This window comes from Micropterus salmoides, unplaced genomic scaffold, assembly GCF_014851395.1.
Source record: "Micropterus salmoides isolate LMB-PRFRI ecotype aquatic unplaced genomic scaffold, ASM1485139v1 Ms_hic_scaffold_4, whole genome shotgun sequence".
Taxonomy (NCBI): domain Eukaryota; kingdom Metazoa; phylum Chordata; class Actinopteri; order Centrarchiformes; family Centrarchidae; genus Micropterus; species Micropterus salmoides.
In genome coordinates this window covers 24,522,700-24,537,457 of record NW_024043372.1, presented here as the reverse complement: position 1 = coordinate 24,537,457, position 14,758 = coordinate 24,522,700, and the positions used below count along the sequence as shown (strand labels likewise).

Here is a 14,758-nt window from a genome sequence, read left to right as displayed (position 1 = left end):
CAATGTAATGTGTATATATATTATATGATCATGGAGGCCTTTAAGTTCTTCATTCTTGATAATGTGCTGCAAGATGTTTTAGCTCCGCCCTCCTCGAAGAGTTGCTAGAAGCAACAGGAAGCGACAACCCCCCCAAAAAAGAGTGCAGGCTGGAAGACAAAACACTGGAGGCCGAAATCGTATCGGGTGATTGGACTCTCAGCACCAGGACCCACTGCCGGGACTGTGAAACCTCAGCCTGGACCCGACCTGCCAACTAAGACCCGGTTCTGTAGGAGTTATACGTGGCAGATTAATGAGCATGTCCTCCTCATAAAGCTTAAAGTGAAGCTTTACTTGCTCCCAGAGAAAAAACAGGAGAGGTAAGTACTGTGAACTGTCGCTTAAACTGGTAGGGATTCATGTGCGTGACACTCTGGCGTGCGGACATGCGTGTCATGTGGAACAGATGTGGAAGTTGCTGGCGGTGATCTGTCTCATTCGCTGCCGTCTCTACTTTTTTTCCCCCAGTTTTCTCTCCGCCACGTCAGTGAACATGCAGGCTAGGTGGCAGGGAGGGTGGGGAGAAGTCCGTGTGGCCTGTTGTTTCCTAGCTTTTTTAATTAATTAATTAATGTTTGCTTGTTGCCAGTTTAATTAACAAAGGAGCGCCATGGAGGAGCACCACGTGTCGGCACAGAGTTCTTTCCGTCTGCCCTGGCCTGTTTCTCTCTGTGCCTCCGCCCACTGGCCTTCAGTGTCCGCCTAGATTAGAGCTGATCAAGGAGCTATACATGAATGAAGTGTGGGCGACTAAATGTGAGCTTCCGCATGTATGATAATCGATCCCGGTGATGAACAGGCTGGCAAATTAACGACCCTCAGTGAGACATAAGTGAAACCACCAGGTGCTGTGCTAAAAATTTGCCCCCTCTCTCTCATCTGCTGCTGTGAGCTGTTGTATCACTGTAAAGGAAATGGGGAGATGCTTTAAAGGTGGCAGGTCATGTACAGCCTGAACCACTTCCTGTGGCACCAGAGAGGGGGTCCTGATCCTTCCTTATGAGACAGTGAAGGACTGTTGTTTTGTTGTTTTCCCCGTTGTGTAATGAAGGAGGGGATGGTGCAGATAAGTCATTAACAAGACAATGCTGTCAGAGATATTTAAGACATTTACATTTATTCATTTTGAACCCGGGTCTCTCACACCAAAGGCATGTGTCTTATCCATTACTCCATCACCAGATGGAGAACATGTAGTTTGTCAGCCAGAGAGCACTGACAAGTTGGTTTTGTTATTTGGCCACTCAGGTAATAACAATAATGTAGTGAGATATAATAAGAAAATCAGCTGAAATATAGGTATCAGCTCTCTTAGGAATTAAAAAAATATAGTAACTGTGTAGTGTGACATTTGTCAGTACAGGGCAGGTTACTCACCACCAGGCCTCTCTCAGTATTTTCTGTATTCCTCTGTACTTCTTGGCCCTTTTGCTGCTATGCCGCCTCCCTCAGCGGTTGCCACAGTCTGCTGCCTACAGTGGAAAGCAGCGGGTGATGGATACCTAAATCAGTTTAATTACTTCTTGTGTGGCATCCAACATCTGGGCAATCTGTACGCTCATAATACTTGATCAAGCTATCGCAGCTGGGGGGGCTTTCTGAAATGAAGAATCAAACTGAAACTATGAAACTAAAATAGCATTTTAAATTCATTCCTTGACAGCAGCATCATACCACAAAGTGCTAGGAAGGTTACCAAAGGCAATTAGTATTGGTAAATAATATAAAACATATGCATAACACATTGTGCTTTTATTTTTCTTATTTCTTTTACCAGTATTCAGTATATGTCTGGTTGTCGTCATTATAGCTTCCTGAAAATTGTAACTCAATTGTATCACATTTGGTTCTACATGTATACAGTTTTATGTTATGTATATGAATTTAAAACCATAAACTATATTTATTATATTTCATTATAATGCAAAAACTAAAGCTAGTATGATCCGAATTATTAGTGTAGCCTATTATTACAGCTTCATTAAAAAAGTGAATAACGGGAGACAGTGTTGTCATGTCAGTGTGCTAAAAACAGACATTGCATTAGTTGTTGCATTTTAGAATCAGCTACAAATCTATATGAGTAAGCGTCATGAAGGTAAAGAAAATAAAATGGGCAAGAATGTTGCATTAAAGTCTTTCTCTGTGTTGCCGAATTAAGTCAGTTGTCTAATTTAGCAGGACAGTTTAATTTGTACTTTTATTACTCATTTCAGCTCTGACCTGAATTGTGTTGACAAGAATTTGTATTTCTTGCAGATACACAGGAATGCAAGCTGATTCTTGTCAGCAGACACTCTTGACTCAACTTTCTTTGCATAAGAGTAAGAAATGTGGCATGTTCAACATGAATAATGCAACGCCTCTTCCTCTTATTGACTAGAGTTTAGGTCGACCACTTCTATTAATGTGGTTTGGCAGCATATGTGAATATTCAAACCGCAGCAACATGTTTGAGCCACTAACACTTTAATACATCCCATGAGATATATTTAACCCTATGTGTACATGTTTGGTTGTGAATGATTAGTACAATAGTTGACCGCAGCTCTAGTGAGATTTGCACACAGATCCAAAAGGTTGTGAATGTAATGCATCAAATCATCACTCTTAAAAAAAGGCAAATGTTTTGCTATCTTCAGCAGTGACTCTGCACGTATGCATTTTCTTCTCCGGGCTTAATCAAGCAATCGTGCTTACAAAGCTTCAGTCCAAACATGCTGTCTCATGCTGAAATGAAAAACTGACATTTAGAGCATTTAGATACTTTTGGAGTAGGGCTGCAACTAATGATTATTTTCATTGTCGATTAATCTGACGATTTATAAATTGTTTAATTTCTAAAACTCCAAACTGCATCTCATCTTACAAGCCTGTTGCATGTATAAAATACATTGTAAAATGTCACAAAAATGACAATCCGCGTTTCCCAAAGCCCAAGATGACGTTCTCAAAGAAGCTGGAATCAGACAATCTGTCTTAAAAATTACTCAAACTTATTTATAGATTATCAAAATAGTTGGCAATTAATTGATTATTCAATAAATTGTTGCAGCTCTATTTTGGAGTACCAACTTTAGGAAATGAAAAGGTTGGTTAAACAACAGAGGAGAGCGAATTTCTTGTTGTTTGGCTTTCTGCTCTTTTGTTGCTGTACTTTTCTCACTCTCCCCTACAGAAACAGTTGTAGCTCCGGTTTTACTTCATCTCTTTCATACTTTGTCTCTGCCCTAACAAGTCTGCCATTATTATAGTTTATACATAGTCTGACACAGTGTGACGCTGACAGGTTTTCTATTGACAGTTTAGTATTTGATTTATTGTTAATATTCATATTAATAATTATTATTTTAATTGAATTGATTGAATAACATTTTCTTGATGTTTTGTCTACAGAATGTCAAAAAAAGTTGTGAAAACTGCCTGCAGCAATTTCCCAGAGATCAGTGTGATGTATTCAAATTCAAATTTCTTATTTTATTCAACCAACAGTTAAAAACCCAAAGATATTCAGTTTACTATCCTGCATGAAAAAATCTAAGAAGGTGGAACCAGCAAATGTTTGGCATTTTTACAGTCAGTTGACTAGTCGATCAACAGACTGATTGCTTCAGCTGTAGTCACATAAATATTTCTGTGTGTAGTAGAGCTGCACGATTTGGAGAAAAAGTCATATTGCAATTATTGTGGACAATATTGCGATTCGATTATAAAGGAACAAATGGTACTATGAGTCTACTTGCACTAAATACTGATATTTTGAAATGTGTATTTCTCAACTTGAACAAAGTGAAACAGTAAACAATATTTATAACAATAACAAGTAAAACAGATGTAAACACAACGAGGGGAGTGTGTTGCTCTATGGAGGAGGTGGCTCGAAGCAGCAAATATTGGCATCCTGGCACCAGCTCAAGGTACATCTGTCTACTGCAGAGTCTCTATCCACAACCTGGAGGAGGAACTGTACATGAGTGTATTATATAAAGAGGATAATGTTTAGTTAATAGTTTACTGTTAGTCTAACAATAATATATTAAATAGTACATAAATTAGAATTTCATATAATAGTATACTTTTTGTTGAGTATTAAAACCAGTTATAGCTGTTTCATTTTTGTGGGTTGTTTTTTTTTTAAATGTAATCCTTGTGCAAGCAAAATGCGCTACATTGGTCTCTAACTTGTTAATGATAAGTCCTAATTTGTCAATAATCATATTGTTTAACATTTAATAATTTGCTGTAGCTCGTCAAACTTTTTTTAATGTCCCGCCCCGTCCAGGCTGTGATTGGTCGGTTGACGAAAAGTAACTGACAAGCACGTCGGCTCTGTTAAAAGTTGAACATGTTTAACGACAACAGGAACCGATACAGTGGCCAGCGAGCCAAAACCCCGCCTTCATTATCTTGTCCCTTTTTTCTTCTGTCTTACTGCTTCAGCTGCAGACGATGTCTCTCTGTCACAGAGCGACCGGAGGTGGCGAGTCCGACTATGTTTTCTACGATTAGCGGCGGGGCGGGGAGGGTGGTTACGGTAGGTTGTTGTCTTAAAAGTTACTGGCACACTGCTCATAAAACATTTTTGTCATTGGACGTGGGCTTATCTGTTTTTAGAGGCACATGCGAGAGCCCGCTGTGGGGGGAGATAATGAGCAAACTGCAGCGCACACAGAGAAGAGAGTAGCCATGTTTCCATCCAATTGTCATGCGAATTTTAAGCGTACTTTTGAAATGTCGCAAAAAAGAAATTGCGAAATATGTGCGTTTCCATCAGCGGGTTTGGAGCGAATAAACAAGGCTAAGGCAAGCGTCGTTACGTCGGTAGTTGACGTTACACATGGCTGAAATAAACAAGACCTATGGTTTCCAAACCAGAAACAAAACTAGTTGCATGAACCTGAAGGCCATTGATCTTAGAAAAATGGAGAGAGGTCCTCAGAAATGTGTTTCAAGCGGGCAAACTGCTACCAGCCAGGCACGTTATGGGAATCCGGTGTAATGCGAGTTTTGCATGCCTCCCGAGAATTGCATGCACTTCCAAATAATGCTTTTAAACGCTATAATATCGTTTGTGGGGTTCATCAATGGGGATAAATGATTCTAAATATATAGCCTATTCTATGAACGTTTAGCATTCATTGAGATTCAGCAAAAATATGCGGTGATAACCCCGTTTGATCAGTGTGCACAGCAAAGTATCTGAAAAGGACCTTTTAAGAGGTGAATGCATAATTCGGCAGAACAGATGATGAAGGCTACCTGCCGATTTGCAGGTATGCAGAACGCCGACAGCAGAAACAGCTGATCAGACGTGTTACAAGTTCGCTACATCAGAAATTATTCGGAAAAAGTGTTTCCATCTCCCATTAAGCGCATTTACTCTTTTTCGACAAAGGCAAAAACAACCTCAAGCGAGCTTAAAAACTTTTTTGAGAAAGTAAGGATTGTTTTGATGGAAACACGGCTAGTGTCACACACAAAATGATATCATGATTTAAAAAAATTCAGTTAGTTTTGTTAAAGTTTAAAGGCTGATTTTAGCTCCTTAGTGAAAACCAGAAGGTTAATTGTGTGGTTAAACTTTTCTTTATGGTCAGAAAGTGACAAACACCTGATGCCAAACAGTGGATCACTTTACAAATCTGAGGTAGAACATTCAAAACAATTATGATAAAATCCTTTTTCAAAAAATATATTTAGTAAATCATTTTTTCAGTCCCTTTTCCTCAACAAAATAAATATCTTAATAAAAAAATTAAGTGCTAATTTATTTGTGATTCAAATTAATTAAATCAAACATTTATTGACAATATATTGAACATTTGTTATTGAGGAAATATACATATTGTTATTGAGGAAAATTATATTGCAATCATTATTGTTTTATTGCCCAGCCCTATGTGCTTGTATTTTTTATGTAAAGCACTTTGACAGCATTGTTTTGTCGGTGAAATGTGCTATACAAATGCCTTACCCATTAGGGAAAAGAAAGTAGAATTTAATTTGAGTGCTACTTTTGCTAGAGCTGGATCATGTTGAGGATATTCAGTTTTCCTTACACACCAACAGATCAGTCACTGAAGCAGGTGTCCATTATTTTACATACGTGGGAAAATTATCTTCAACCTCAAACATCATCAACAAGGTTATAAAATAGAAGACCTAAAAGCAGGTGCAATGGTTTCTGAGTCAACCAGTGGGGTTGTGAAGATGGTGCTGCTGCTTTGCTCTGTCCTTAATGAGGAGATGTTTTGAACTTGTACTCCACGTCCTGATCACATGAACTGTACTTGAAAAGCACTGAAGGCAGCAGGCGTAGGAGGAAGCAGAGCACCACAGAACTACCAGTGAATAGGACATATGTGCTAGGTGTCAAGGTGAAGTGTGTTATTGTTAAGTAGGTGGAAGGGGTAAACTGTAGATGGAGGGGGACAAGGTGGGCAAGATGCCCCTCAGCCAGGGCAAGTGTACCCACCTGGTTTGATAGATTTAAAATTGAGACTTGCATAAAGGGAAGGAAGGAGTGGGATTCTGCTCTCTGGTTGTGTGCCTGCTGGTGTGAAGGAGGTGGTAGAGAGGTGAGAGGAAAGTTTGAAACAATGGGACAAAAAAGCTGTTCGGGTTGCGTGGTTGAAGGCGCTTCCTGTGCAGAGTCTTGCGTTAAGTGGAATTGCTTTGAAATGGCGTCGCATTCAATGTGTCATTTGATTTCTTTCAAGACGTAAGGCACTTCGTCCCGTAGCTTGTGGATAATAAAATATTTGAATGTAGGCGCACTGATAAATTCCTCTTTGGATATGACTAAAAATATGTCACATGCCATACATTTCAGCACTTTCCACTCTGAGTACTTGGAGAGCTCTTATGAGGCTTCACTCTAATAGAGGCCAGCACAGCTAACCATAAAGTGTTGTGCACTTAGCTCAAAGCATCATTGACTCCTGCAGGTGAAATGGCTGAAATATGCGAGATGAGTTATTTATTAGCAGCTGGAAAGGTGAAAATGGTAGGTGAAGCCCCCATCACCTATATATGATGTTAAAGCTGTGCAAATCAATATTTTTAAAATGAAGAATGGCTGAAATGACTACTTGTAACGTGAAACTTGGGTCACTTATAGTGAAGAACCCACAGAGAATTACTGCTCCACAATATTGTTCCCCCTCAGCTCTACAGAGAATTTTAGCATCTTTCAGCTCATTGTTTTATGTTTATGTTATGCTTTTGTTTTTTTCCAGCCCACAACGATAATGTTTTGATTCTCATCATTCATATCAAAGTCATTTGAGCAAAAAAGCTCAAATGACTTTGCTAAACTGAGTGCGTGGCCATCACTCGGCAGCAAACATCAGACTGAAAATATAACCAGCTGGTTAACAGTATAGTAGAGCAGCTAAAAAGTCAAATATTTCCCTCAGAAGTTGGTGGAGACCAAAAACTGAGCTAAAAAGAGAGTGACTATTGGACCTGCATCTGCTATATGGCCAGAAACACAACTCCAAATGAATGCTAATGTTGCCCTGTGTGTGCGTGTTAAGGGTCATTGAAGTCATAAATACTGTATAAGATCATAAGTAGGCTGCTAAGTATAAAACACGTTTTTTTTTTGTTATTTTTCATAAAGCAGTGTAAACTCTATTATACAAACGTTATTACCTTTCATCATCTCATCATTGTGATTAATAGCATTTATATCTTTTGCATCTGATTTGTCTCTCAGACTGTTTGATCTTGGTCATGGCCCACGGCACCAGTATCCAGTATGAGCCACTGGCAGAGATCGGAGGAGGCGCTTACGGGACGGTTTATAAGGCCCGAGATACAGAGAGCGGACAGTTTGTGGCTCTGAAGAGCGTGCGTGTCCAGACGGACCAAAATGGCCTCCCAATCTCCACGGTCAGAGAGGTGGCTCTTTTGAGAAGGCTGGAGCAGTTTGACCACCCCAACGTGGTCAGGTAAGTCAGGACAGTTACCAGAGTGTTGTGTTCTCTACAATTCAGTGTGAGCACTTCACAGTTCGTCACTGTTTGTATTGCACGTTAACAGGCTCATGGATGTATGTGCCACCCAGAGGTCGGACCAGGAGACTAAAGTCACACTGGTGTTTGAACATGTGGACCAAGACCTCAAGACGTACCTAGAGAGAGCCCCAGCTCCAGGATTATCCCCTGCCCACATTAAAGTGAGACTGACTGAAACAATATTTAAACTAAACTGCATGATATGTTAAATATGTTTTTGTTTGTCATTTAGGGTCTTTTAACCCTGTTTTTAAGCACATTCTGTTGAAATATTTAGTTTCACTTGAAATATGCCTGTGTGTTTTTGCAGGACCTGATGAGGCAGTTGGTGTGCGGTCTTGCATTCCTGCACTCTAACCGCGTGATGCACCGAGACCTGAAACCAGAGAATATTCTGGTAACCAGCCAGGGCCAGGTGAAGCTGGCTGACTTTGGACTGGCCAGGATCTACAGCTGCCACATGGCCCTCACCCCTGTGGTAAGAACTTACCTGGACCATACAAATACTTTGTTGTGTCGTGTATACAGCATTTCCTAAGCATACAATAATATCTGTTATTACATTTTAAACATTCATTTATCATATTGATCTTTTTTTCTTAAGTTGCACTTACCCTTCTGGCTATGTCCATGTTAGCTTATTATTTGTCTTCTGAATTAATTTCCTCACAACATAGCATGTTTTTTTACTGTCAAATCTTAGTTTGAGCTTCTTTGAATTTATTTTTGAAGAAGAATATTAACCAGACTAAGAGTCTACAGCCAAGCTAGCAGCTCTGTGAGGCAGCACTTGAGCTAAATGCTAGAAGTCCCATTGAGATCAAAAATCTCTTTTACAAGAGAGACCTGGACAGGTATTAGCCATACATAAATCCAACATATACAACGTGACAAAATTCACAATAAAACAAAAAAAATAAACAACTAACAAAGTGCAGCTATTCAAACACAATGGCCTCTCAAGAAAAACAATCACATGCCTCCTTCACCACATTCATTATGACGCTCTTAAATTTACCAGTTGATATACACATCTCTAATTTGAGATCTTTTTGCAAATTATTCCATGCCCAGGGTGCATAGTATGAAAATGCAGTGAGTAAGGGGCTTTGCATTTGTAATAAAACAGAGATGCATGGTACACTGAATCAGCGCTCCGTAAAATGGAGGAGGCTGCAAGCATAATGATAATGCTAATGTGTTCATATTTTGCAGATAATATTTACCAGGTTTACCATCTCACTTTAGGCTGTTAGCGTGCGAACATTTTATAATTAGCAATAAAAAGGACAGCTTGTAACTTGATACTGTAGTGAAATGAATGGTAATGCTTTCTATGAAGGTCATCGCTATAATGACTTATGCATATATTTATAACACAATATAATACTTCCATAAGACATTATAACAATTGTTATAATCACTTACAAACATGCATTATAGCAAATATATATAGCAAAGTTCATACATGGAACAAAATTATAAACGCAATCATGAGCTGAACTCAAAGATCTAAAACTTTATCTATGTACACAAAAGGCCTATATAAATCTGTCAGAATCTGTGTTAATGAGCACTTCTCCTTTGCCGAGATAATCCATCCACCTCACAGGTGTGACATATCAAGATGCTGATCAGACAGCATGGGTATTGCACAGGTGTGCCTTAGGCTGGCCACAATAAAAGGCCACTTGTAACCACACCAGCCCACGACCTCCACATCCAGTATCTTCACCTCCAAGATCGTCTGAGACCAGCCACCTGGACAGCTGCTGCAACAATCGGTTTGCATAACCAAAGAATTTCTGCACAAACTGTCAGGAACTGTCTCAGGAAAGCTCATCTGCATGCTCGTCATCCTCATCGGGGTCTCGACCCGACTGCAGTTCATCGTCGTAACCGACTTGAGTAGGGTGTTCTCTTCACGGATGAATCCCAGTTTTCACTGTACAGGGCAGATGGCAGACAGCGTGTATGGTGTCGTGTGGGTGAGCGGTTTGCTGATGTCAACGTTGTGGATCAAGTGGCCCATGGTAGCGGTGGGTTATGGTATGGGCAGGCGTGTATTTTATTGATGGCATTTTTAATGCACAGAGATACCGTGACAAAATCCTGAGGATAATTATTGTGCCATTCATCTACGACCATCACCTCATGTTGCAGCATGATAATGCACGGCCCCATGTCGCAAGGATCTATACACAATTCCTGGAAGCTGAAAACATCCCAGTTCTTCCAGCATACTCACGGGACATGTCATTGAGCATGTTTGGGATGCTCTGGATCAGCATGTACGACGGCGTGTTCCAGGTCTTGCCAATATCCAGCAACTTCGCACACCATTGAAGAGGAGTGGACCAACAGGCCACAATCAACAACCTGATCAACTCTATGTGAAGGAGATGTGTTGCACTGTGTGAGGCAAATGGTGGTCACACCAGATACTGTTTCATGTTATAAAGCATGTCTTTGTTTGTTTTAAGTAAAGTATTAAATGGTCCATCTCTGTTTAATATATTACAGGGGGACATAATACCATATGAACTAATTATAAGAACTTTTTTTTTTTTTGCAGTTTAGCACAAAAACGCAACATAATAATTTTGCAGAAATGCAGCTAGATTACAAGTATTACAAGCTAAAACATGCAACATGGTTACTGAATTTTGTTTTCCTTTACTTGTGCTCAAATGATTTGGTCTGACCCCTGTTAATGGACTCCGATGTTTGTGTCTCCCAGGTGGTGACACTGTGGTACCGACCTCCTGAGGTTCTGCTGCAGTCCAGTTACGCCACACCAGTGGATATCTGGAGCACTGGCTGCATCTTTGCTGAGATGTTTAGACGCAAGTGAGTCAGCAGAATAATGTTAAGATAAAGAAGACTATATGTATGTCACAATCGTCATGTTCTAATTTTATATAGTATAATGCCTGATGTCCGTGTGTAAATACAGTTGTCTCTCAAAAAAACAATATGAACAGATTTTGATGTGATTTGTTGAGAAGAGAAGCCTTGGGCAAAGGAACAGTGAATTAGATTTTGGTGATCTGATTCATTAAAAAGGAGCAGAGATTTGATTACATATCCTGAAGGTACCTTTGCAAGGCAGAGGTTTGTGTTTCTAGTTTCTTATGTAACTCTTTAGGCTAGCTCAGAGTTCGGGTTGCTTCACACACACATTAACCATGTCTACAAAACACGTGTATATTATACTAATTTGCTTTGCCAAATATACTTTCAAGGGAAAGTACTGTTTGCATAATGTTCACTAGCATTTTTGTCCAATCCAGAAAGTGTGGCAACGTTATACTGCACATAAGTCACAGGTAGGGAGTGTACAAACCATAGGACCAGGGCCCATGTTTAGCCTCTTATTTATGTTTATGTTACTAAAACACTTGGTTATGATTTTAGGGAAAGATTGTGGCTTTGGTTATATATAGAATAAGTCTTGTCCCATCTTGTACATTGATGAACAGTTTGCTAACATAATTTTTATAGTCCCAAACATGCTGACACTATATTATCAGACTTGACAGAACATCGTCTACACAGAATCATGTTGATTATCTTGGCAGAGGGAGCGCTCTTCTCTCATTGACTTTTGTCGGTACACTAATGAGCGTCCAGATTTGAACTCAAACACATCACAGATATTTCTGTGTCAGTGTCAGAACAGCTGTGATAAGTTTGCCAACAGTTCGGGAGGGTTCAGATTTGATTTGTAAATGGTTCACATTATGAGGTTATCTGTGGCTCTGGGGAAATCTGGTGCAGAGCCTCAGACTGTCCAGGAGGAAAAGCCGGAGCTTTGCCACACACACATTATGTTACAGCACATACAAATATTTTATTTCAGTCTTCCAGCCAAGTCTACAATACATTTACTCCAAACATGTCTAAATAAATTCTGGACGCCATACATTTTAAATGTGAAGTGGATGTTATTGACACATACTGTGGTTGTAGTCCTGAAGTCAGGGCTGGGTGTCATGAGCGTCATGCTTGCTGACACAAACCCACTGGCAGCTCACAGACTTTGTTGCAACACATCCAAACATTATTGGTGTTAACACGTCCACAAACAGTGCCTGCAAGTCATCATGTGTGAATTTAAGTCAACTTAGTCTGCCAGAAAGCTTTTCTTGGTAGAATCTCTCCCAGTTCGGCTGGAGAACCAGCACAATGACAGACACAGTAGCGCCATCTAGTGTTTAAAATGACACCTTCCACAAAGACAGCGGCCAACTCACTCAAAACAATTGCCTTGGGAACAGTGAGTAAAATGATGTAACGATTTAATGACAAGTTGATAGAGCCGAGGCACAGTGTTTATAGCGTTCTAGCTCATAGTATCATGAACAATTAACAAGTCGATTTGGGGGAGATGTTGTAAACTTAGACAAATAGTAGAATAATTCAACTTGCCCTTCATGCCAAACTGCTGATCTGTGTCTAACGGACATTATGCTGCTTTTTCACAAACAGGAATTACACAGGCTAACAACATCTGCTTCTATTAACTGCGGTACAAACTTTCTGTCTGTTAGACCTCTGTTCTGCGGAGAATCCGAAGTGGACCAGCTTGGGAAAATTCTTGAGTGAGTAACAAAAAGTTTCCATCACATTTACCTGACTAGTAGATGTATTTAAAGATGGTTGTCATTGAACATTATATGTCATTTCAGGGTTATTGGCTTGCCACCAGAGGAGGAATGGCCGACTGATGTTACACTCTCAAGAAAAAACTTCCCCCCTCTCTTACCTTGCCCAATCACTGACTTTGTTCCAGAGATAAATGAGCAGGGGGCGAAACTATTGCTGGTAAGACTTCACCATGAGCTAAAATCCTGTCTGGTAATTGATTCAGTTTCAGCTCTACAGAGATGAATTCAGGACAGTAACGGATAAGTAACCTCAGACTCGTGAAGAATTTTCTTCACTCATAGTCTGCTGATGTTCAACACAAGCCACAAGAATTTCATGATGCAATATTAGAAATTTATATCCAGTTGATTAAACTAGAGGAGAGTGCAGGACTTACAGCAGTTCGGTTTAAAGAAAAGTATTCTGTCTGCGTTACAATTTACAGTGCTAGTAAAACAAACAAACAAAAAAATTGAAATGGATTTGTCTTTAGCTTACAGATCTAAATAAGAAACAATAAAATAACCACATTACAATAATTAAATTCTGATGACCAAAGAAAGCTAATGGTTTACATTAGCTATATCTGGTGACTCTCCATTGTTGGCCTATTTGTTGAAGGAATTGTTCAATATGTTTGACCAGTAATTTAGTGCAGTTTCAACTGGTTGCAGATGTGTTATTAGTAAGCTTTAAAAGGCTGGCATGCTGATTTTGTTACCTTCGGAAAGAGCCAGGCTAGATGTTTCCCCCGATTTCCAGTCTTTATACTAAGTTAAGCTAACTTGCTGCGGCTTCATATTTACTGTACAGAGTACAGACGTGGTATCAACCACATCATCTCAGCAAGAAAGTGTGTTTCTCAAAAAGTCCTTTTAAGACCTGACTCAGCTCTAATATCCTGCTTTTCTTTCTTCTACAGGAAATGCTGACCTTCGACCCTTTGAAACGAATATCTGCCCTGACTGCCCTAGAACATCCATATTTCCAGGATGAGGAGACATTGACTCAGACAAAAAGTTGAAATGATGGGATGAAACATGCTGCGAGAGGTAACAGTGTCTAAGTTTAGACCTGGCCTAACCATAAAGGATTTCAATTTCATTTAGTGCGTTGCCTTTCAAGACATCTGGGTTATGCTTTGGGATATTTTTGTCACTCCTGCATCAAAAAAGGATTAAAGCCTGAGAAATGGAATAAAAAAAAAAAAAAAAGAAGAGGATTGAACTTAAGGATCACTGGCATGTGTTACAACATGTAAGTGTCACAGTTAATGATGTTAACATGTCATGTCTTTAAGGACAGTACCAGTGTTTTGATGTCTGATTGTCAGTCAGCAGGGACTGATCCACAGAAACATCCGTCAGCGCCTCTGAAATGTTGCTCTTGTTATTTTTGTACAGTGTTTAGACAAAAGGTCAAAAGGACAAGATGTCTTCTTTGCTCGTTACAGCCTGAACAAAGTTTGACAGAAGTGACACCTCAGGGTTAGAACAGCCAGTCGTAAGTGATCACTAGTATTTCTGTTAATATTTATCATACGGAAGGAACGCCATAGGCCTGTGACGTGCATCAAGCTGTTTGAAATCATGAGGACAAGAAAGAACAGTCTGAAGTAGTAGAACGAAAAACTCACAAGAAAGACGCACATGACAAAAATACTGGTATTGCCCTTAGATACTCACAAAGTGAAGTGTCTTTTATCAGAGGACTGAAGGGTTGGATTTCATTTCATAGTTGACATTTTTTGCTAAATCCATCTGAAATCAACCAGCACTGCAACTACAAATGAATAAAAACAGTTTTAATCAAATTCAGACTTTATTTGTGTATTTTTATAATTATTATCATTATTATTATTATTATTTTTATTATACAGATGACATTCCATATAAAATGAATAAATGTGATTCTATGAAAACTGAAGTCAACTGAAATATAGTTTGTGAAAAATGCAATGAACTGTATTGAATACTAATATAAAAAAGTAGCTTCATTATACTGCTTTTGTCATCCAATATTGTCCAAATAAACATTTAACGAAT

The 14,758-nt window shown here is 39.3% G+C and overlaps 1 protein-coding gene across 2 annotated transcripts; it reads left to right on the top strand.

Annotated features, from left to right (window-relative positions):
* Positions 1–130: 130 nt before the first annotated feature.
* Positions 131–14,526, top strand: cdk4 (cyclin-dependent kinase 4). Of its 2 annotated transcripts, none has more exons than XM_038697084.1 (8): positions 131–362; positions 7,763–7,997; positions 8,089–8,224; positions 8,374–8,541; positions 10,804–10,913; positions 12,617–12,667; positions 12,755–12,890; positions 13,636–14,526. In XM_038697084.1, exons 2-8 carry the CDS (start codon positions 7,780–7,782, stop codon positions 13,735–13,737), a joined length of 921 nt encoding a protein of 306 aa, XP_038553012.1. In that variant the 5' UTR covers positions 131–362; positions 7,763–7,779; the 3' UTR covers positions 13,738–14,526. The 2 variants fall into 2 exon arrangements, with proteins under 2 accessions (XP_038553012.1, XP_038553013.1); XM_038697085.1 differs by lacking the exon at positions 131–362 and adding an exon at positions 4,459–4,576.
* The last annotated feature ends 232 nt before the right edge of the window (positions 14,527–14,758 follow it).